Source organism: Vicugna pacos, chromosome X (assembly GCF_048564905.1).
Source record: "Vicugna pacos chromosome X, VicPac4, whole genome shotgun sequence".
Classification (NCBI taxonomy): domain Eukaryota; kingdom Metazoa; phylum Chordata; class Mammalia; order Artiodactyla; family Camelidae; genus Vicugna; species Vicugna pacos.
Window position 1 is genome coordinate 54,401,467 of NC_133023.1, and position 20,795 is coordinate 54,422,261.

Genomic DNA, 20,795 nt, shown 5'->3' on the forward strand with positions numbered 1-20,795 from the left:
AAAGTGTGATATAACTAAATTGGGAGGGCAGGGGAGAAAGAATGGGTGAGTGCTATAGAAGACTAGTGCATAATGTCTAAAACGTAAGAAAACAAAAGCAGAAAACAAGAAGGACCAAGAGGAAGCAGTTGTTTAGAAATATGTTAGAAAAGAAAAAGAAACAGCTAAAATATTTGGAAGCAGTTCCTTTTTAAATTGACTTACATTTTTTAAGAGTCGTAAAAGGAACACATGCCTGTGGTTAAAAAACAAACCAAACAGTTCCATTCCTGACACGCAGTGGGAACTGCTGGCATTCTCGTTGCCTTGGATCTGTGCTTATTTTGTTTTTACTTCATTCGTGTTATGTGTTTTAATATTGAAAGGTATCCAAAATTCATCCTGGAAGTAAACTGGCATATTGGTTTTATTTAAATCTCATATGTTTAATAAATTACCAATAATCGGATTCCTTCATCCAGAAAATACGTTTATTAACTTTACTATATGTCCTCTGGCTTCTTACTGCTGTTGCCAAAGGTCAGCATGGTTCTGTGAAGTGCTAAAATATATATTGGATTGTCCCTGTTATGTTTTAAACTTGTAACCAGTAAACTCTCCCTTCTGATCTTCTAGTACCTCATACTAATCTCTCCTGACTCATTTAAATGTCTTCCTTGCTTCCTTCCTTCCCCAAACTAATTTGTGCTGAATTCAAGCTCTGTTCTTTTCCTTACTACGTTGGTTTTAACCTTTGAAGCTCATTTTTAATGACATTTAGTGTTTTTCATTGTCGCTTAGGACAAGGTCTTCACTCTGCATGTCTTTCTGGGAATGTCTGACAGAATGCCTTCCTTGCTTTAGCACACTCAGTTTCAAATGCAGTGCAGATGCATTCAGACTTGATTCTGTCACATAGAGCGCAGAAAGATCCTTGTGGGCAGAGGGCTTCCTTAATCTGCTGGCTTTGGCCTCTCTTCTTACTGTTTTGAGTGTGTAAATTGAGGGAGATAAAGGACTTTTTGTCAGTTTGGGTATTTTCATTTTCAAAGAATCTGACACTGATTTCTCAAGGATTCTGTTTTAAGAAGTTTCAGAAGTAGATGTGTATTTCACTCTCCACCATTTTCCTGCCTTCTGTATTTCGTTTGGGCCTACCTGCACATGGGGAAATAGTATGTTTTACTTTGCAGCTTCCAGCTGAGCCACAGATCACTCTATTTGTTGCAGGTAGTAGGCTAAGTCTTGGAACTAGTTTTGGGAAATCTGCTGGGCTGTGTGTGCAAAGGTGTTAACAGGGAATATGAAGAATTAGATTGCAAGTAGAAAAATACAAACTAATCATGGAAATCACCCATTTGTGGTGACTCCCCATGAGGAAAGATCCAGTGGATGAGAAAAGTAGACACTTTGATGCAGGTTAGTTTGTTCCCTGAGCAGGGGTCTCTGCTGTAAAGTACCAGCTTCACCAGAGCCGAAGTCAGTGGTGCATCCTGAAATATTGAGCTTGTAGCTTTGGTTTAAATTTACCTTCACATCCACCCCCTTCCTGTGCTATTCCATTATACATGAGGGTAGATTAATGTTCCTAAGGCTCTTCTGATGTGTCACTTCCTTACTTCCACATCTTCAGGGGTCACTGGATGAGGTTTTTTTTCAAGGCCTTACAAAATTTGCCCTAGACTTTTATTTTCTACCTCATTTTCTATGATTCCCCACTGCAACCCAGCTGGCCTTCTCCTTTTTCTCAGGCGTAGATGGCATAGCTCTCACCCCACCTTCTCCTAACTTTCCCTTTAATCTTTACTCTCAATGTCTTGTCAGAGGACCTGGGTTCTGTCCCAGGTTAGTTAGGTGTGTGACCTTGGTCAAGTTTTTCTTCCTCCTCCAGCGTCTGTTTCCCGTATATGAGAGAGAGAGACTGAACTGGGAGACTTCTTTACTGGGGCCCCTTCAACTTCATTATTGTTTGGGTCGACATCAGCCTTCGCCTTTTTCCTTGGCTGCCCCAGGACACAAGGCTCTTTTTTCTCTTTTGTGTTTCTATAGCATTTGCCATTCATTGTAGTTAACATTTTTGTGTCCTGTCTTCAACTACTTTTTGGATTTGTTTGTAAACTGAGAAAGCCCTAATTTACTTACTTCCCTAGGATGTGGATCAGAGAGAGGACTGGCGGTGGGGTGTTCTACTTTGGACTTCCACTTTGTGTCCAGAATCCAGGAGGAGATGGGACTTGTGAAAGATTTTTCCCTTATGCGCTTTGTTGGGAGAATGGGATGTTTCTTTGAGAAGGGGGCACGTATTTACAATGTCAAGACAGAGAAAAGGATGCAGCTTCCTGAAGAATTCCTTCAGTTCTGCAGAGAGGCTTCTGAGTCTGTGCTGTCTCATTGGGTGGGCCTTTTTCTGTCATCCTTCCATCCATTTAGGGTTGGGACGACCACTTCATCTTTCACTCTACATTTTCAGGGCTTTGTTTGATTATGACCGGACTCGGGACAGCTGCCTGCCAAGCCAGGGACTCAGCTTCTCCTATGGTGACATTCTGCATGTCATTAATGCCTCTGATGATGAGTGGTGGCAGGCAAGACTGGTGACCCCACATGGAGAAAGTGAGCAAATCGGTGTGATCCCCAGTAAGAAGAGGTGAGTTGTCATGATCATGAGAGAGGCTTTTCTTGCCCTCTTCTTGATACTGATTTCTTTTTCACCTATTAAACTATGAGTTGCTTGAGAGCAGTGGATGTGCTTTGTTACTTCGTTTTGGTAGAGAGTTGGTGTTCAGGGCATGGTTATGATTCAGTGAGCCCAAAATGGCTGCTGTGCCCACTGCAACCCACTGCTGAGACCATGCACTGGCAGTAACAGGACTTCTTTCTGACTCTGAAACAGGGTGGAAAAGAAAGAAAGGGCTCGATTGAAAACCGTGAAGTTCCATGCCCGGACAGGGATGATTGAGTCTAACAGGGTAAGTGGGGATCCCCAAGGAATTCAGCCAGTATGTGAAGAGGAGTAAGAAGCTTGGAGTCTGCCTGGTGGATAAAAGAATTGGGGAGCACAAAAAAATATCTCTTTTTCAGAGGGTTGGCTCTGTTCTATCAGAATACTGCCTGCTTTTCAGAAAGCAGAGAGAGGGCATTGAAACTCTATGGCCAGTGTATACTCCCCTCCCCCCCTCCCCCCAGGTAACTGACTCTTGAAGATGTGTCGGAGGTGGACTGTCTGGAAGGCTGACTTGCTTGGGCACATAAAACTGCCTGTGGGCGTCTCCCTGGCTGCAGACCCTTTTCAGAGCTGTGGGGACCCTGAACAGATCCCGGCCTCGTCGTCCAGCCAGGAAGGCCATGCCCAGAGCTTTGATTGTCCTTCATACCAAACGAGGCATGAGGGCTCTTTCCATTCACCCCTTTTCTTGTGTGAGCTTCGCAGGCCAAAGAACTTCCGGAGCGGTAGAGGGAAGAAAGACACAGAGTAGGTGACTCTGTGTATATCAGTGGCACCTTAGGTCATGTGTCCAGGAGGCTACAGTGACCTCTGTCCTTTAGGAAGTACCAGTGAGTGCTGTGAGTCTGGATTAGGTAGAAACCTCTAACATCCCTACAACATTTTCCTGTAAACATAATTTTCCTCTTACATCAACTTTCATTTAATCTCATAGACTCCATTTGTGAGAGATGTTCTTTTATTTAGCTCACCATTGTCACCATTTTAGTTTTTCTTGCATGCTTTAAAATCCATTGTTCTGTTTTTTTTTCTTCTGTCCTTCCCCTCCATCTTCATGTTCTTTCACAGTCGATCAAAACGAAACGTAAAAAGAGTTTCCGCCTCTCTCGAAAGTTTCCATTTTACAAGAGCAAAGAAAACATGGCCCAGGAGAGCAGCGTACAGGAACGTAAGTAGCAGCAGGGAACAGAGAGCAGACCACCCACAGCCCCGCCCTCTCTTCCTCATTTGCACCTCCCCTTATGAGAAGACGGGAAAGTGTGTGTGTGTGTGTGTGTCCATGTCCATGTGTCCGTCCATCCATCCATGTGTGCATGTGTGAGTGTGTGTACCTGCTAACTTGTGGAGTCAGGGTAGAAGTTGATCTGCACAGGGAGACCTTGGATCTTTTGTGTCCAGTTCCTCATTCTGGAAGACTGTTGGAGGCTTTGAGGTAGAACTGGTTCCAGGGCTGGCGTTGGAAGTGCCAGACTGAGCTCTGCTGTGGTGGCGATGAGCAGTTCTCAGCCACAGTGTCAGGTTTAGAAAAATGGTTTTTCAAGAAAACCAGATCTAGAGACTCAGTGTTGCTCTCCTGGCTTCTTCCTGTTGTTTTCTTTCCCTTATCTTCACTTATCTGTGTCAAAAGAAGACCCTTTTCTTCCATGGACACCTGGAGTCAGGCCTACTTCTTGAATTACACGAATGTGTGTATGTACACTGGATGTCCAAATGGCTCTAACAGACTCACTGTTCTTCCCAGAGTGACTACAGAGCCAGCCTTCAAAATGAAATCTTCCTTGCTTAAAAGAATTGACACAGAAGGGGGATTACTCAACATTGTCCAAATAAAGATGTATTGAGAACTACAAAGCTCGTTTGGTAGAAAAGGGCATAAAGCTGAGCTAAATCAACTTTCAATCCTGAGAAATATTCTTATTCTACCGTATGCCTCAGAAATTAGCTGTTCTCACCCCAGTCTTTAACACCAGGTCAGGCTGGTTAAATATTTGTCATGTAGCTCATGGTGAATTATGAACCTCAATCTTCTGCCTCACAAAGAAGGGTCTTTGGGTCCTGGGCTGTTGGGATGGCAGGAGACTGACTAGTTCCGATAAGGAATGTCCTTTCTCTAGGTCAGCCTGATCCATGGATACATAGGTCATTGGCATCTGGGGTGGTAGCTAGTAGATTACAAGGGTGCCCTCATCCAAATGAAGATTAGGGCTCAGTCCTGGGTGGCTCAGTAAGAAGCACTAGGTACAGTTGGTTCTGCTTGTGAGCAGTAGGAGACAATCTGAGACAGAGGCCCAAGGCGAGGTCAGCACAGTTCTCCGGACGAGTTCCAGAACCTCTGCGCTGAGCCCAGCCTGGGGACGGTTCACTCTTGGGTGACCCCGCTGAACGGGGAAGGGGATTGGCTGCTGCATAAGAGTTGAAACTGCCTAGTGCTTATTCTCCAGAAGCTGAGCTCATCCCCTGTGGTATACACAACTCAGGCCAGCATTGAAGGCCACAGCTCAGACTGCATGAAGCTTACCCTGAAGGGTTTGGACAGAGTGAGTCAGTATTGGGCGAAAGCTCCTTGGGATGATGGTAATTCTGCCTGCGGATCTGCCATACATAGATGTTTGCTCTTTTATGCACCCTTAGAGGGAAATGGTGATTTCAGGGACAAAACAGAGAGTTGGGTTCTAACTACAGATTTAGTTAAAACAGATACTCCGAGCCTTGGTAAGCCACCTGTCTGTCCTGTCGGCCTGTATGCTGTAGACCTCCTCAAAAAGGTCGTCCACTCCGAGGCCTTCTGGCAGCAGATTGGGCAGCATAAATCCATATCTGACCTGGGACGTTCTTTCTGTGGCAAAGGTTTCACAGTAGTTATAGGTCTTCATAGTATTTCATACTTCTGTCACTAATGCTCACCTGGCTCTGTATTCTTCCTTCCCCTTGTCTTTTTCTCTCTTTTCTCTCTTCTCCCCAATTCTTTCCCTCCCTCCCTCCCTCCCTCTTTGTCCTTGCTGTCTGTGAAATCAGGACTTCCCTGGGTTAAGTGACGATTATTATGGAGCAAAGAACCTGAGTAAGTCAAACTTACACACTGTTAACTGTATTTCTGGCATGAGTGGAGATTCTGGGGTTGGGGGAACAGGGGACATGGGCAAGGGCAAAGGGTGAGGGGAGGGCAGTGTTCATGAGAACTGATACCACAGCAAGAGGAAGTAGAAGTGACTCTGAATGTCACACTTTTGCTCTGGTTCCCTGGTACCGTAATAAAAGCCTATCATTCATGTCTGTGCTTTTCCTTTTGTACCTTGAAATGGTGCGGAGCCATCTTGGCATCCCACCTTCCAAGTGAGATGGGCAAGAAGCGCTTCCCAGCAGTGACCACCCAACTTGTGTCTAGCCTATTTTTGAGATGTGGGGTGCCCGCTGATTGGATTCTTCTCCCCGTGATATAGCACTAAAGAATTGGGCTTGAGAATTAGCTGTTTCAGTCTTTCTAAGTAGAGGTAAGAGTACTGTGAAGCTCTTTTCCCAACATGCATCTGGGATGTCCCAGCAGGTCCAGAGGCCTCAGTAGATGGCTGCAGGCTGGCTTCCCACAGAGTGTCTGTGAGGGGGTGCTGAACGGGTGGGGGCCTGAGCAGCATTTTGTGGACCATGTGTATCTAGTGCTTTAGCTTGGTAAAACTCTGACTGACCTCTTCCCTCTGGAAAATAATCCTAGAGTAGTAAATGAAGGGACCTAGATGGCAGAGCCTTAGCGTCCCTGCCGTCCGCACAGGCACACACACACATGGCCGTGCCAGGCGGGTTCTGTCAGCATGTACTCTCCTCCCATAAGTAATAAAGGTGTGAAGGTAAAGGAGCTTCCTTGTGGAGTTGCTGAAGAACTAGCCATGAGTGGCGACTGAGCCAGTCCTTCCTGGGGGCCACAGCATATCACGGTCTGGAACAGTGTCATCTTGGCTGAAACGAGCAGTGTCTCTCTCCATAGTTTGTTGTGTCCATGTTTCATCCTCATTTGCCTGTTGTCTTGGGAGCAGTGGGCTTTGTTTGGGCCAGACTATGCTTCATGCCTCCTGTGAGTGCAGCTGTTCTGCCCACACTCAGATGTGGGCAGGTCCCAACAGTCTGAGATAGGAAAGCTGTTTTGTCCTCCAAGTGTTGTTCTTTGCTTGTTGTCTCTGTGTTTTGACATGTCTGTCTTCTTGTGGATGGAGGAGCACTCCCCCTCACCGCTGAGGCCAAGCCCTGCTTCCAGGTGGCAGTGGCAGGAGAGCTGTTGGTCCTTCTGAATGGCCAAAGCATCATTCCCTGGTGACTGCTCAACCGACCCAGTGCTTAGCCTCTTAGTCCTAGAGAACCACACAATTTCATATTTTGGGGGCTCTATCTGGGGAGGAAATTCAAGAGCAGCCTGGTCGCTGGGCTTCTCTTTGCTACTGTCACTGCTGTTGCCTTCCTCTTGTCAGCCTTGGGAGGAGCATTTGGGGATAGAATTTGGAAACCATCCACGTTAGTTCTTTTGATTCAGATGAAGAGGTTGCTGCCAAAGAATGGAAGCGGGTAGTCTATAGGGAGGGCCTTAGCAGACCAAGAGGGTCCTGGGAACAAGTGTGAGGTAACAAGGGGCTCAGGATTGGAGCTGTGCATCCCAGCTAGTAGCCTGATGTGACAAGCCTCCTGTGGCCTGCCTTGGTTGGCAGCTCAGTGTCTGGCTCCTGGGGCACTTGAGTTTTGTGCCGCGTGTGACGTCTCAGTGGTGTGTTCTGAATCGGAGTCTCTTTCTTGTTGGCTTGCAGAGGGAGTGACATCCAACACCAGTGACAGCGAAAGCAGTTCCAGTAAGTGTGTGTCATTCTCCCCCATGTTGTGTAGTTCCACCATGTGTCCCAGCCATCCTCATTCCAGCGTTGCACGGCTGCCATTTCTGTTCAGAGGCTAGTGCTTCTTTTAGCCATGTACACTTGGAGATCCTGGAAATGCTGTGGCCATTTTGTCCTTGTAGGATGGGGTTTAGGCCATGGATTAAAGGAGAGTGTAAGCCCCACAGTTCTGGCCAGGACCTGACTTAAAAGCATCCCTGGGACCCTGGGAAGGGTGAGCTGCCAGTGAGTAAATCCCTGCCATGGGCACCATGGGCTATACGTGCTGCCAGTTTTACAGATGTGCTCAAAGACCGAAAGACAAATGGCACCTGTTGGATATTGTCCTGAAGTGCCTTTCCAGGTTACTAGTACCTCTTGGGTTGAGGCTTGGTGTCCTTGCCTTTTAGCTGGGCTAAATGATCAGATAACTGCGAAGTTTTCCTTCAGAGATCCTGTGAACAGGCCAGAGAAGCCACAGTTCGAACCCCATGAAGTTTGGGAGCACTGGTCTCTCAGGATTTGTGGCTGGAGGCCCTGTAGGATCTGCCCAGGAGTCTTAGGCTCAGAGGAAGCTAGTAAGCTGGCATCCTGGGGCTTAATGCAGATATGGCTGCCTTCCTCAGTGCTGTCGTCAGCCACTTTGGGACTTCCTAGCGCCCAGCACCAAGTGGCTTGGCAACTGTTTTAGGAAAGGCTCATCGTTGCTAGGATATGTGGAGCTCTACCATGAGGGGAGAGCAGGGCTCAGCACTGCTCTTAAAGGGCACTGGGGACCTTAGCCCAGCCTTGTGCCACTTTTCTGTTTGCTGCTTCCAGTGAAGGGGGGATAGGCAGACCCTTAAAAGGGCAGAGTTAGGCTGCAGCTTTGGGGACCTGCATGAGTGCCCTGACTCCCTTGTCCACAGTTGAGGGGACACAGATGGTATGTCTCAACCGGTGGAAGCTTCCTTATGATTTGTACTGGAGCAAGAAGGCAACTGAGTACAGTTGACTATTACCTCTAAGAACAGTTCTTAGAAGTTGGGGTGGTTTTTGGTAGAGGCTTCGTGGCTTCTGACTCATGTCCCTTTGCTCAGCCATATTTTGCTGAACGAGAGGACTCCTGACTCTTGTCCAAGGGGTGGTGAAGGGCTTCCTGTGCTTTTTTGCCAACAGGAAGTAGATAGGCCCACAGGGCAGGTGTTAGCAAGTACCACTTGACAAGGCTGTTTTCTGGCACAAGTAGGGGTGACATGAATGTTGTCGGGAGATGAGGACACAGGGAGGCTGATTATAAAGTGCTAACATGTCTCCCTTTTTTGTTGCAGAAGGACAAGAGGATGCTATTTTGTCATATGAGCCAGTGATACGGCAAGAAAGTAAGCCCCTTTCTGAGAGTCTTGCCTTCAAGCTAGTCTAGTGGTCATGGGGCCCAACCCAGCGGTTGGCTGTGGTGGTGGAGGGAGGAACGTGGCTTGTTGAGCCTCCAGCCCCTGGGCGCCACCTTCTCTTCTACTTCTCCCTAGCGTTAGAGAGAAGGGGAAAGCCCCCTCAGTGTGCATCACTCACTATACCTCTGCTTGCTGCTGGGATGCCTTCTGAAGGATAGGACAGATTGACAAGCACGGCAAAGGTCGATTTCAGTTGGCGTGGCTGCTGCTTAAACAGAGGTCCTGGTCCCTCTTTTCAGTGGTTGCTCTGAAAAACCGTGCTCAGCTGCTGGTACTCATGCAGATATTTCTCCTGAATCTGTTGGAAAGGGAGATGCTTCTGATTTCAGACTTGCATTGGACTTAGGTATTCTCAAATTAAAGGTTCTTTGATATCTTTGTAGTTAGAAGGCAGAGGACGGCTGAGGATGCACTGCCCTGTCTGAACGGCAGCTCAGAGCCTCAGTGCTCTAGACAGGCGGGGAGCTAGGACAGGCCTCGCTGACTGTCTCTGTGCTTGCTCTCCAGTTCACTATGCAAGGCCTGTGATCATCCTGGGCCCAATGAAGGACAGAGTCAACGATGACCTGATCTCAGAGTTCCCGCATAAATTTGGATCCTGTGTGCCACGTAAGAGCCCAGGAGGTCTTTGTGAGGGAGGTGTCGGTGCCCTGGGAACTGTTGCTCTGGTGTTTCATGGAGCCCATGGCCAGGTTCTGGGGTTCTCTGGAGCAGCGTGTATCTAACACCCTGGAAGATGTTAAGCAGTGATCCATTTCCCCAAGGCTGATGGGCTTGGGAGGACGAAGACATAAGGCCAGCCTGCTCGCTCCCTTAGAGAGAAGTCTGGTGATGATCTGGAATGATTGGATGCCTGGGTGGGGGGGCGTCCAGCCCATGTGCAGGCGTGGCTCACTGGATGGCTTGTTAGGCTTGCTGGCTCCCGTACCACGTTTGGCATCCTCTCTGCCAGGCCTTGGCCCTGGAAACCCCACCTTTCTGGTCCAGTTTAAGCTAAAGTAGATAGTCCCTGTGTGTGCGACCTGGCAGTTCAAAGAGACATGAGCAAACAGACTTCTTCCCAGTTACTTTTCCCCTCACTCATCTGAAAAGCGCTGGAGTGGCTCCAGGCCTGGGTGTTGGAGGTACAAGTCAACTCGTGGCTTGAGGCTGGTTGTTGTCCTTGTGCTACAGAGCATTTCCTTTCTTCCTGCAGATACTACCCGGCCTCGGCGTGATAATGAGGTGGATGGGCAGGACTACCACTTTGTGGTCTCCCGAGAACAAATGGAGAAGGATATTCAGGACAACAAGTTCATCGAGGCGGGCCAATTCAACGATAACCTCTATGGGACCAGCATCCAGTCAGTGCGGGCAGTTGCGGAGAGGGTAAGGAGAGAGGCGATGTTCCTGTGAAATTATTCTCAAAGGGAGCACAGAAATGCTCCTGCCGAAGTTCCCCGTGGATCCTCAGCCTTCCAGCACAGGGCCTACTGAGTGGCAGTGCTGACCAGGGCCTTGCCTCCTCTGTGTGTTCCCAGCCCCTAGAGGGAGGTGTCTATCTGCCTCTTCCATGCAACTCACCCCAGAGCATCACTCACCTGTAGCTGCAGATGTGGCCTTTTCTAGGTAGTAGAAGCAAAATGTGAAGCCTGGATACCTCAGAGATGGAATCTTCCAGGTCTCTGGGCAGCCCCATGTTCCCCCAGGTGGATGTTTGGTTGGCACAGTAGGTGGACAGGGACTGAGTGGGCTGATGCCAGTCTTTGCTTTTTCAGGGGAAGCACTGCATCTTAGATGTTTCCGGCAATGCTATCAAGAGGCTGCAGCAAGCACAACTTTACCCCATTGCCATTTTCATCAAGCCCAAGTCCATTGAAGCACTTATGTAAGTATTTCCTGAGACTATGACTCTCCCAGCTAGGAAAGGGCCCTGGAAAGGAAATAGAAAATTAAGTGGGTTGCTGGGCAGTGGTAAGACCCAGTGGGCACCCAGAGGAAAATCTGCACCGAGCTCTGCTCCCTGGGGGCTTCTTTAGATTCGCGTGACCATGCGCGTGTTCCCAGTTGAGCTTTTAAACCTGAAAGGTTTGAGGAAGATGTTGAGCCATGGGCCAGTGCTGCTGTCAGGGCAGCAGAGCAGCTTTTCAGGGAGCCTGGAGCAATCTTTCATGTTAATTGAAATGCAGAATCTAATCTGGTACTATTTTCTTTCGTGTGTTTGTCAGGGAAATGAACCGACGGCAGACATACGAACAAGCAAATAAGATCTATGACAAAGCCATGAAACTGGAGCAGGAGTTTGGAGAATACTTCACAGGTAAGAATCCCCGCTGCGCAGCCAGGGTAACGTGGGAGCAATGGCCGCCTATTCTGTGAGTGTTTCCAATAGGCCTAGACACTTTGCATAGAGTTTCTGGATGCTTTTGAGCTCAAACCTTTCCAAAGTACTCAAGTGCCCTCCAGCCAGAGGAGTTTAGCCAGTTTATGGTATCAACCACCATCAGCACGTGCTGCCTTATGTTCATTTTGTCTTCCTGTTCCTACTAAAATTGTAGGTGCCCTGTTTTGTCTCCCTCTCTCCCACACCCATCCCCCATTCAGCACTTGGCCTTGCATGTTTTATGTGCTGGATAAATGTTTGTTGAGGATGACGATTCCCTGGCAGGTGTTCAGGCTGTCCATATGTGCGTGTGCTTATTTGGTACCTACTTTAGAAAGTTAGTTCCTAAAAGGTTGGGAAGTTTTCTGTGTAATGTGTTGCTCACCTTTTAGAGTACAGTGACGTGTGTGTGCAGGTTGGTGCTGAGTAAACTAGCTGGTGGTGCTGCTAGGTTAACCCGGGACAGAATTCATAACTGTCTTCGTGTACCTTGGGTTTTGGAGCTCCCTTTATTGTTAGCATCCGTATCCTTGTTTGCTGGGTGACCTCTGAAATAATACAGATGTGATGGCCCCAGGAGCACTGCCTCTTGCCAGAAATTGTGGCTTTCAGCTCCTTCTCTGGATAACTGGGATTTTCCAAATCTTCTGGTAAAGCTGTGTTACAATTACCAGCTGCTGGCCTCATGGCAGCCAAGAGTAGCATGAGCTGCAAGGTCTGACACCTAATAGGCGCTCAATAAACATTTTTGAACAACACATTTTCCCACTTATTGCTGCTCAATCTCACTTTCTCAACAAGTTGACATCGAGCTTGGGGCCTGGAGTGCCCACCAATTTCCCCTGCGCCCTGGGCTCCCAGGTGGCTGACTAGTGAAACCGAAGCCCATATCCTCGAGCGCCGCGTGTGGGGCTGAGCTGTGGGACTGTTGGGATGGGCCAGACTACCGGGCTTTGGGGGGTGCTGTGGACCATAGTAATAATTCTGTTTTCCTCTTCACTTCAGCCATTGTACAGGGTGACTCACTGGAAGAGATTTATAACAAAATCAAACAAATCATTGAGGACCAGTCTGGGCACTACATTTGGGTCCCATCCCCTGAAAAACTCTGAAGAATCCCTTCCAACCATTCTCTTGTGAACAGAAGAAATCAAGTCCCTCTTCCCTCCTCCCTCTTCATTCCTGTCCCCACGGGGAGAACAAATGACTACTGTTCTTATCCCCTTTTTTAGATATGTCCAAAAAATTGAGTTTTCTAGTCCTGTTCTGTTTTTTTAAATTTTTGTTTGTTTTAGTTTATTTTTTGGGATGATGCCATCTCACTCATCACGTGACTGTGCCCATTCCTGCATGGACCTTTCCCACGCACTAGCACAGGTGCATATACATCAGAGTCATTGTTTTCATAAAACCAAGCAGAAGTGAAGAGAAGAGAGGAGGACTGGTGGAAAGACAGACTCTGGACAGCTGCGCGGCTTGTGAACGAGCCCAGCGCACCACGTGAGGAGATGCTCCCGGGCATTTCTCCAATCTGTACCGCTGCCTCGCGGCTCGGAAAGGTGTGGCGTCACGGCGACAGAAAGTATCTTATTTATATATAGATATATATATGTAATTTATATAAAATATATAGAAATTATTATATATATATATTATACACTCTCATATAATATATATATATATTCACACACATTTGGACTAGAAAATCTATGGAGACTTCATCAATGGTACTGTGTTATTAGAGAAATGCTTTAATTTTCATATTCCAATCAGATGGCATCTTATATCCCAACTGGTTGGGGAGGGAGTGAAAGTGGTAGTAAGCGCTGTGCCGAGGGCACCCTCATTTGGTCATTCTCTTGAGAGCTGGGCTTTTCTCTAGGAGGGGGTCAGCCGGAGGCCAGGCAAGAAAGGGCTTCTGCCTGGGGTGAGAGGCTTGGAGACGGCACCCTAAAGCAGCTGCCGCCCTTGGGGCGCAGTCAGGCCTGTGCGCGGGAAGAGAGAGAATGGCTAATGGTGCTCCGTGTTAAATTGCCGATTGTTTTATGCCACCTGATGTGTCTGCATGAGAGGTTTCCTTTTTGTTCATTTTTAAGCTGCTGTTAAACCAAAACCATGTTGTGCTACTGTGTCAGCCTTTTCATTCTTCCAAATTTTACTTTTACTATTTAAGTGAATGCGTAGAATCCAATTTGATCGTGTTCTAAAGGCTCGTGACGTTCAGGAAGAGCTGGGCCTCGTGCTAGAGTAGGTGACCCAGGCTTGGCCGTCCCGTTAGCGGAAGGGGAAGTGGGGGCGGGTGTGAACTGGCAGGAGCTGTGGCCCCGTATCATAACATGTCCCTTCACTCACCTGTCAGAGCCACGCTGGACTTAGTTGAGGCCCTGTCTTTGGGCACACAGGTGGGGACAGAGAGTCACTTGCCTTCCCAGTCTCTGCTGGGACAGTGGGACGGCACTGGGCTTGGCCAGCCGTGTAATGAAAAGTTTGATTTGGGTTTTTTTTCCGCAGCTGCTTCATATGCCCTACCTACCCCAGGCCCCTCACCAACAGCTGGTAGCTTACTGTTTCTTCAAGAAGAAAGTAGATTTTAATGCTGTCAATTTTGAGCTGTAGAGCTAAGATTCACTTACTGTTGACATGTGAAACCTTGTTGCTTTTTCCCAGAGTCAGACTGGCAGTGATGGTGATCAAGGGAGTTTTCTTCTGACCCCAGATGCAGGCGGCAGATGTGGCTCAGGCCCCACCCCACCCCACCCCACCATGCTCCTTTGAAGCCCCCATGCCTCCCTCAGCTCCACACAGGAGGCATGACACAGGGGAGAAGAGCGCGGACATGCTTGGCCCCAGGTTTGAGTCTGTTGTTTCCTAGCCCACTATGTGACCACCAGTGCAAATGACACATGTTGAAGATGCTTTGAGTGCTACCGGCCAAATTTAGGACATCTGTTAACAGTTCTTCTACCAGCAGGATGAGGCTAACTGTAAAGTGTGGGGCCCAGAATGTGGGTAAAGAAAGGGCAGCAGCTTTACCTGGGCAGTACACTGGATTGGAAATAAGAGGGGTAAAGTGGTGGCCAACCATGCCTCTGGTGAGGAGGGAGTGAGCAGGGAGTGTTGATTTCTGTGATGTTAAGCGATGTGGTCTGAATGTTGCTCAACCCTCTACCCCTCCCAGGAAAGAAAAGCAAAGATTCAAAGTAAGCATGACACTAGTTGGTTTACCAGTGTTCCTTCCAAGGAGACATATATTTTTTAATAAATGATAGTTGCAATGAACTGTGGCTCAGAGACCTTCTTGAAGTAATTGAGAGGGGAGGGTGGGGGTCAAGGAGTGGGAACAATGTCCCAAACCTTTCTTTGGGGGCCAGAAAGCTCTCTACTTGGTGACCATCAGCTCTGAAGTTAGGCATTCCTCTGGGTGGTTCTAGGCTCCTGCGGTCATATCAGGTCCTTTGTGAAGGCTGTGTGCTCGGTCTTCTACCCTTGCCCCCAAACTCTGTCCCAGATAGCTCTGGTCAGGTGTGTGTGGAGGGCGCCCATGTCCCTGGTGGTGAAATGCTGACATTTTCCTAAAAGGTACACGAGATGGGAGATGCCTACTGCAGCAAAGACGTTTGTTAGAGAAAGTGGAAGCCGAGGAAGTGGCAGAGAACTGAGTAATAAATGTGGTAAAAGCTGGTCTCCCAGCTACCAGGAAGCATTAGCACTCAGGGGAAAAGGAGGGTGAGATGGGCCCAGAGTGCAGAGCAGGGTGGTAGTCACCCCGGCAGTCCTCTAAAGAGAGGAGGGGTGCTGAGAGCAGTATTTATGACATGGCCGATGTCACCACAGCTTGTGTGGAGAAGCCTGAGCAAGTCCTGTCGTAGTTCAGGTCCAGACTTATGACTGGATGAGCAACCCTGGTGTGTGTGGGCCGAGCCCTAGCAGGGACAACAGTCCTTACCCATTTGGGGGGCTTTACAGTTTCCCGCATCCTCCCACTTGCTAAGAGGCAGCCCGACAAAAAGGAGCCCCCAGAGTGCTCTGTGGGGTTTTAAGGAAACCCAGCTCCTAAGTGCAAAGGGACCGAAGAGCTGGCCTCTAATCCTGCTGTGCTGAGACCCTGGCTCACAGCTGCTGTCCCTCCTAGAGGAGGCACAGCTGGAGCAAACGCAGCCTCAGTTGGAACATACTGAGCAACCTGGAAACTGGAGGTGGATGCACCGACCCAAAACCCTGCTGTCGCCTGTCCCCACAGGGAGTCAACACTGTGACCTCTCCCTGGCTCCACTGCTAACGACGCAGCTGATCGCGCCTCAGTTTCTTCATCTCTAACAGACCTTACATGAAAACATTCATAGGATGATACTCAAGACTACATAATATATTTATTCAGATCCAAATGACCAACTTGATCTTAAGGTGAAAGTACTTCTAGAAATTAGCTAATGAAAGGAAAATCTTTACCAAAAGCAAATATGGATGTTGTGCTTAAGGATGAAGCTAATGTGGACACAGAAGGAAGTGGGGGTTGAGAAGCAGGACTGGGACGAGACTAGAGAGGAAGTGCCCTGAGTGGGTCAAGGTTAAACAGAAAAGGATGGGACTGAAAAGGGACACTGGGCTTGAGCAGAAAGGTCAGGACTAAAGGACAATGGAGCCCTTTCCACGGGGACGGTGCTTGCCTGGTGCCAAACACCGGAAGGCCACGGTGTCAGAAAACGTTGTAGACACAAGTGGTTCTGAGAGCCTGAGCTTTATCAGAGCACCCATGGTAGACGCTTGCCTGGGTGCCTGGTGCGCTTTGCCCAGGTTGTCATGGTGCTCGCTTATCTCCAAGATCCCAAGTTTTATCCTTCATCATCTCTGTCCCCACCTAGGATTTCATGGCCTCGATTCCACTAATCCTCTTCTCTGTTAAGTCAGTCCCTTGGCACCTCTAGGACATTCTGTTACTGCAAATAACCTTCCAAAGCTCAAATTTCAATTTCCTCAAAAGCCTCTCTTCCATCATCACTTCCAAGAAACAGCGGAATGGCCCCTGCACACCTTGGTTCCTCCACAGCCAGTGGGGTCTTGGTAGCGTGTGCTTCCCTGGAGCGGGTTGGGGGGTAGAAGAGCTGCTTCAGCAGTGACACCCTACCTAGATTCTCTCTGCAGTGATGTGCCTGTTGTCACAGTGTGATACCCATGAGTGGTTTCCACATTACGCCTAATGAGCTCCCTCCATGTCCTGTCCCTCCCGGGCAGTGGCACTCATCAGAAGCATCTAGCATCCATCAAAGGGCTGGAGAGTGGGTGGTTTGAGAGGAAGGATTCAGACCTGCCTGCTAGCAGTGAAGAGCATGTGCAAGAGGATGTCCTGACTGGCCTTCCTGTCACCACAGTCATCCTCCCCATAGCTGACAGAACTGGCTGTCTAAAGTACCCATCCCACCCCTGGGGCCCTGTCCCCTACAAGGAGAAGTCCAAGCTCCTTAGCGTGATCCTTCCACCATCAGGCCTTGGCCTTTCTCCCCTGCCTGCTCCAGCCATGAATTCCCTGAATGCACCGCAACCCTCTTTGCTCACTTTTTTCTTCTGTCCGTAAAGGCCTTTGCTGCTACCCCATCTTGCTAACCTGGAAGACTCCTCTTCACATTTTAAGACTTGATTCAAGAATTCTCCTCCTCCTCTGCTGCCTTTCCTGAAACACCTCTCACTCCCGCCCCCAACGCCATGGGTCAAGTTGATCACTCCTTCCTTTGTGCCCTATTAGGCCCGGTCAGAACTTCTGCCATCATTGTAACAGCCAACATTTATTTCATGCTTACTATGTGACAGGCCCTGTGTTAAGTGCTTGATGCAGTTTAATTCACTTATTGCCGAAAACAGCCCTACAAGGTAGGGAAGTGCTGTTAACCTCATTTTCCACTTGAAACTGAGGCCCTGGGAGGTCACATGGCTCATAAGCGACAGAGCTCTGAGTCCGGCACAGGCCGGCTGCGCTGCACTGCCTCGCACTCTGCCACTCGCAGAACGGTTCCTGGCCCTTATCTCCTGACATCTGTCTTCCTCTCCTTGACCCCGCTTGAGAGCAGGGACTGTCTTAGTTGTCTTTGTATCCCCAGCACTTAGCACAGTATCTGTCACATGGCACATGCTCAGGAAAAGAGAAGAGAGGTGCTAGTCTTTGGCTTAAGCTTGGAGGAAAGAGATTGCACTCAGCCCAGACCTGGGGTGAATGTGAATTGTCTTTTCTGTTTTATGGAGAACTTCCGTTCTGGAGTCCCTGCGACTTCCTCTGGGATCTTGCTCCATCAGTTATGATTCCTTTTCATCTCCAACCGCCTCCTCTCCTTCAGCTCTTTCCCCTTCTTTTCACTCTGCTGCCTTCTCGCCAGAACTGAACACTCTCCCTGCTCTGCTCCCACTTACTGACCAGTTGTTCACTCAACCTGGGTTTATTGAGAGCTCAAAGGCTCTCAGGGTCGGCCATGACCTCCCAAGCAGGACGGTGAAAGCCGCCTCTCTCAGCCTTAGCATCGGAGAAAGGTGAACGTGTCGCATCCCCGCTCATCATGGTGACTCTGTTTCTCTCTCAAGTGCTTCGGCTTCAAGGAAGACTCCTTTGCTCATTCTTCTCCCCCCTCTTAAGTGCCACCATTCTCCTAGTCACCCAGGCTTGAAACCTGATTTCTCTCCTTTGGTCATCACATCCAATCTCCTACCAAAACTAGATTCTTCACAGCATCTGTTCAGTTTAGTCCTTGGTTTTCATTCTCACTGACCCCACCCTCACAGTAACAAGGGTCACGACTCAGTGAGCACTTCATGACCGGCATTGTGCCTGGTGCTAGAAATAATACAATGGCAAATCAAATGAAGACAGTCCCTGCCCTCAAGGAGCTTATAGTCATGGTGGGAGGGCAGCAAACAAGTAACTAAGTGTGTACTTACACGTTATACTAAATGCTGTGAAAGAAGAAATGGGATGCGGTGACTGAGGTTAATATAGTGAGGGGGCCTGCTTAGAGACTGCCCAGGGAAGGCTTCTCTGAGGAGCTGATGTTCAGGTTGAGGTCCATAAGCTCAGTAGGACCAGCCTGGAGGAGGGGGATGTGTGGGATGTGGGGACAGGAGGCATTTAACACCCTCCATGGGCCTCAATCTGCTTCTCCAGCATTATCTCCTGATTCTTTGCAAACCAATCTAGACTACTTGCCTTTCTATCTGAGCAAAGGCTCTGTGTGGAATGTTTCCAGTCCCCAACTCTCGGAAACCCTTTAAGTTCCAGCTCAAATGGCATTTTCCATGATGATGGCACTGGTATCTCCAGAAGAGCTGCCCCTTCCCTTCTTTTGCATCACACTAGCAGTTGATGTGAACTTATTCTGTTCTTGCATGGTACGTCTTTGTGCAGAATGTACTTCTTCAACTAGACAGAAAGCTTCTAGAAGGCTGGGCTTGCATCTGGTATATTTTTGCATCCCTTGCAGCAGCTAATACATGCCAGATGGCCAATAAATGATTGTTGAATGAGCTCCCCTCTTCTGGACCTCACTGTCTTAATCTAAAACAGGAGGAAGTTGCACAGATGATCTCTATGGCCTCTCCAAGCTCTGATACCTGTTGACGGTGATAGAATTCTAAAGGACATGGACCTGTACTATGTGGAATCCCTCACAAAAAGACAGTCCATGCCTTTTGTGGATTTGCACTTCCAGAAGACAAGTGAACAGTGATGCAGATGACGTGGCAAGCTCAAATACAGCTGCCAAAGAACATGGCCCATGAGCATATTAGGTTCATACACGATCATATGTTACCCACAGACAGAGCCTGGGTGCCTGCTATGAAGGAGCAAAAGGATCCTCAGGAGGTGTGTGGATTAGGACACAGGAAATTCCCTTTGCCAGTTGGGTAGAGGTGTGAGATTCCAGGACAGCTTAAAAAAAAATAGAGAACTTTATGATAGAAGAGGATGCTGATTCTGATTACTTGCCATTAGACAAAGAAATGGTGTGAGGTAAATACGGGAATGGAGGTGCCCCATGCCCCTCTCAAGTAGAGTGTAGGTGCCTCAGGGTGGCAAATTGGAGTTCCTGTGGTAGATCCCACGAGAGCACATGTGAGCGTGAGGGCTGCACGGAGGAGCAGTCTGTGGTAGGAGCCCAGAGCAGGGGGTGTTTCCTGGTTCCGAGCCCCCTGAAGGCACTGATGCACCAGGTTTGGCTATTAGAGTAATTCTGGATTTGCGTTGGTGAGATTAAATGGAAGCTTTTCCACTTTCAACTTTTCTTGAGGAATTAAAAAGGTTCCCAGGCCTTCAGCTTATCAAAGAGGTTGAAATTTTGTAGGCTGAATGAGGGAGGAAAATGCAAAAAACAAAAAAAAAACCCTCAGGCGGTAAAGGTAAAAAAATGCTTAAAAAGTCAATGGGAATCCCCCACCCCCGCCGCTGTTAAGTAGAAGAGACCAAAAAAGGGCACTTTGCCGGGTCTGCTAGAGTTCACCCCACTAGGGGTGAATGGGGTCATTCTAGAGAAGAAATAACAAGTTGCAGAGAAGGGAAAGGGGAACAAACACCAGAGTTAAGACTCTGATGAACAGAAGACTGCAAAACAACAGGAAAGAAGGTTAAAAACCCCACCTCTCTCTGGCTGCCCTGTAAAGGTAGGAAGCCTTTCCCAGGGCTGGTAAATACAGCTCTCCTGGAGAAAGAATGACAAGAGGGTGTCAGGAGTTCGTGGGTGCAAGGAAACATAGGACAGCTAGCAAGCAGGAGAGCAAGGACTCGGACCCAGGCAGCTTGGTTCTGGCTACACTGCTGCGCTGTGCTGCCTCGTTGGTTTCTTACCACGTCCCACCTCGGTGTTTCTTTGCGGGTTGGCTTTTGCCGTCAGCTCTCCATTGAAACTGTGCTCTCAGAAGTCAGTATGGCTTCCAGGTCACCAGCTTTTATGCCTTCACAGAGGTGTAGAAATCTCTCTGCCATATTGGGTGCTGCTGAAACATTCTCTCCACCCAGACCTGATTATGTCTAATAGTCCTCACATCTGCCATCACCACTTTCACTGCTATTATCCCAATGCAGTTCTTCATTATTTTCATTCATTCAGCACACACACACACAAAATTCCATGTGTCAGGCCCTGGGGACACAACAGTGAGCAAAACAGGTAAGTCTCTGCTGTTAGAGCTCACTGTTGAGGAGACAGGCAGTAAAGAGACAATCATACAAGTAAATTTACTAAGTGCAGTTAATGAAAAGTATGGGGCTTTATAAAAGGGTGAAATAGAGAACTTATAATGACCTCCAAATTAGTCTTCCTCTTGACTCTCCCTTCTCCAATCCAATTCGCCCACTGTTGCCCTGATCAGTGTTCCCCAGCTCAGATTCCTTCAGTGGCTCACAGAATAAAGTTCAAACTCCTGAACCAGGTATTACAGAGCCTCCATAATCTGGTTCTAACTTACCTTTG

The 20,795-nt window shown here is 48.4% G+C and overlaps 1 protein-coding gene across 4 annotated transcripts in view; it reads left to right on the top strand.

The window, feature by feature from the left end:
• Nucleotides 1-14,628, top strand: part of DLG3 (discs large MAGUK scaffold protein 3) — a 51,459-nt gene extending 36,831 nt beyond the window's left edge. For 3 of the 4 annotated variants that reach the window (XM_072955667.1, XM_006217669.4, XM_006217670.3), the window contains 10 exons: nucleotides 2,450-2,626; nucleotides 2,873-2,948; nucleotides 3,773-3,872; nucleotides 7,492-7,533; nucleotides 8,865-8,915; nucleotides 9,495-9,596; nucleotides 10,183-10,355; nucleotides 10,745-10,854; nucleotides 11,195-11,286; nucleotides 12,355-14,628. In XM_072955667.1, the coding sequence (XP_072811768.1) occupies nucleotides 2,450-2,626; nucleotides 2,873-2,948; nucleotides 3,773-3,872; nucleotides 7,492-7,533; nucleotides 8,865-8,915; nucleotides 9,495-9,596; nucleotides 10,183-10,355; nucleotides 10,745-10,854; nucleotides 11,195-11,286; nucleotides 12,355-12,461 (1,030 nt within the window). In that variant the 3' untranslated portion in view covers nucleotides 12,462-14,628. The remainder of the gene's footprint in view (nucleotides 1-2,449; nucleotides 2,627-2,872; nucleotides 2,949-3,772; nucleotides 3,873-7,491; nucleotides 7,534-8,864; nucleotides 8,916-9,494; nucleotides 9,597-10,182; nucleotides 10,356-10,744; nucleotides 10,855-11,194; nucleotides 11,287-12,354) is intronic. The other variant, XM_072955666.1, reaches the window with a different exon arrangement.
• Nucleotides 14,629-20,795: the final 6,167 nt, after the last annotated feature.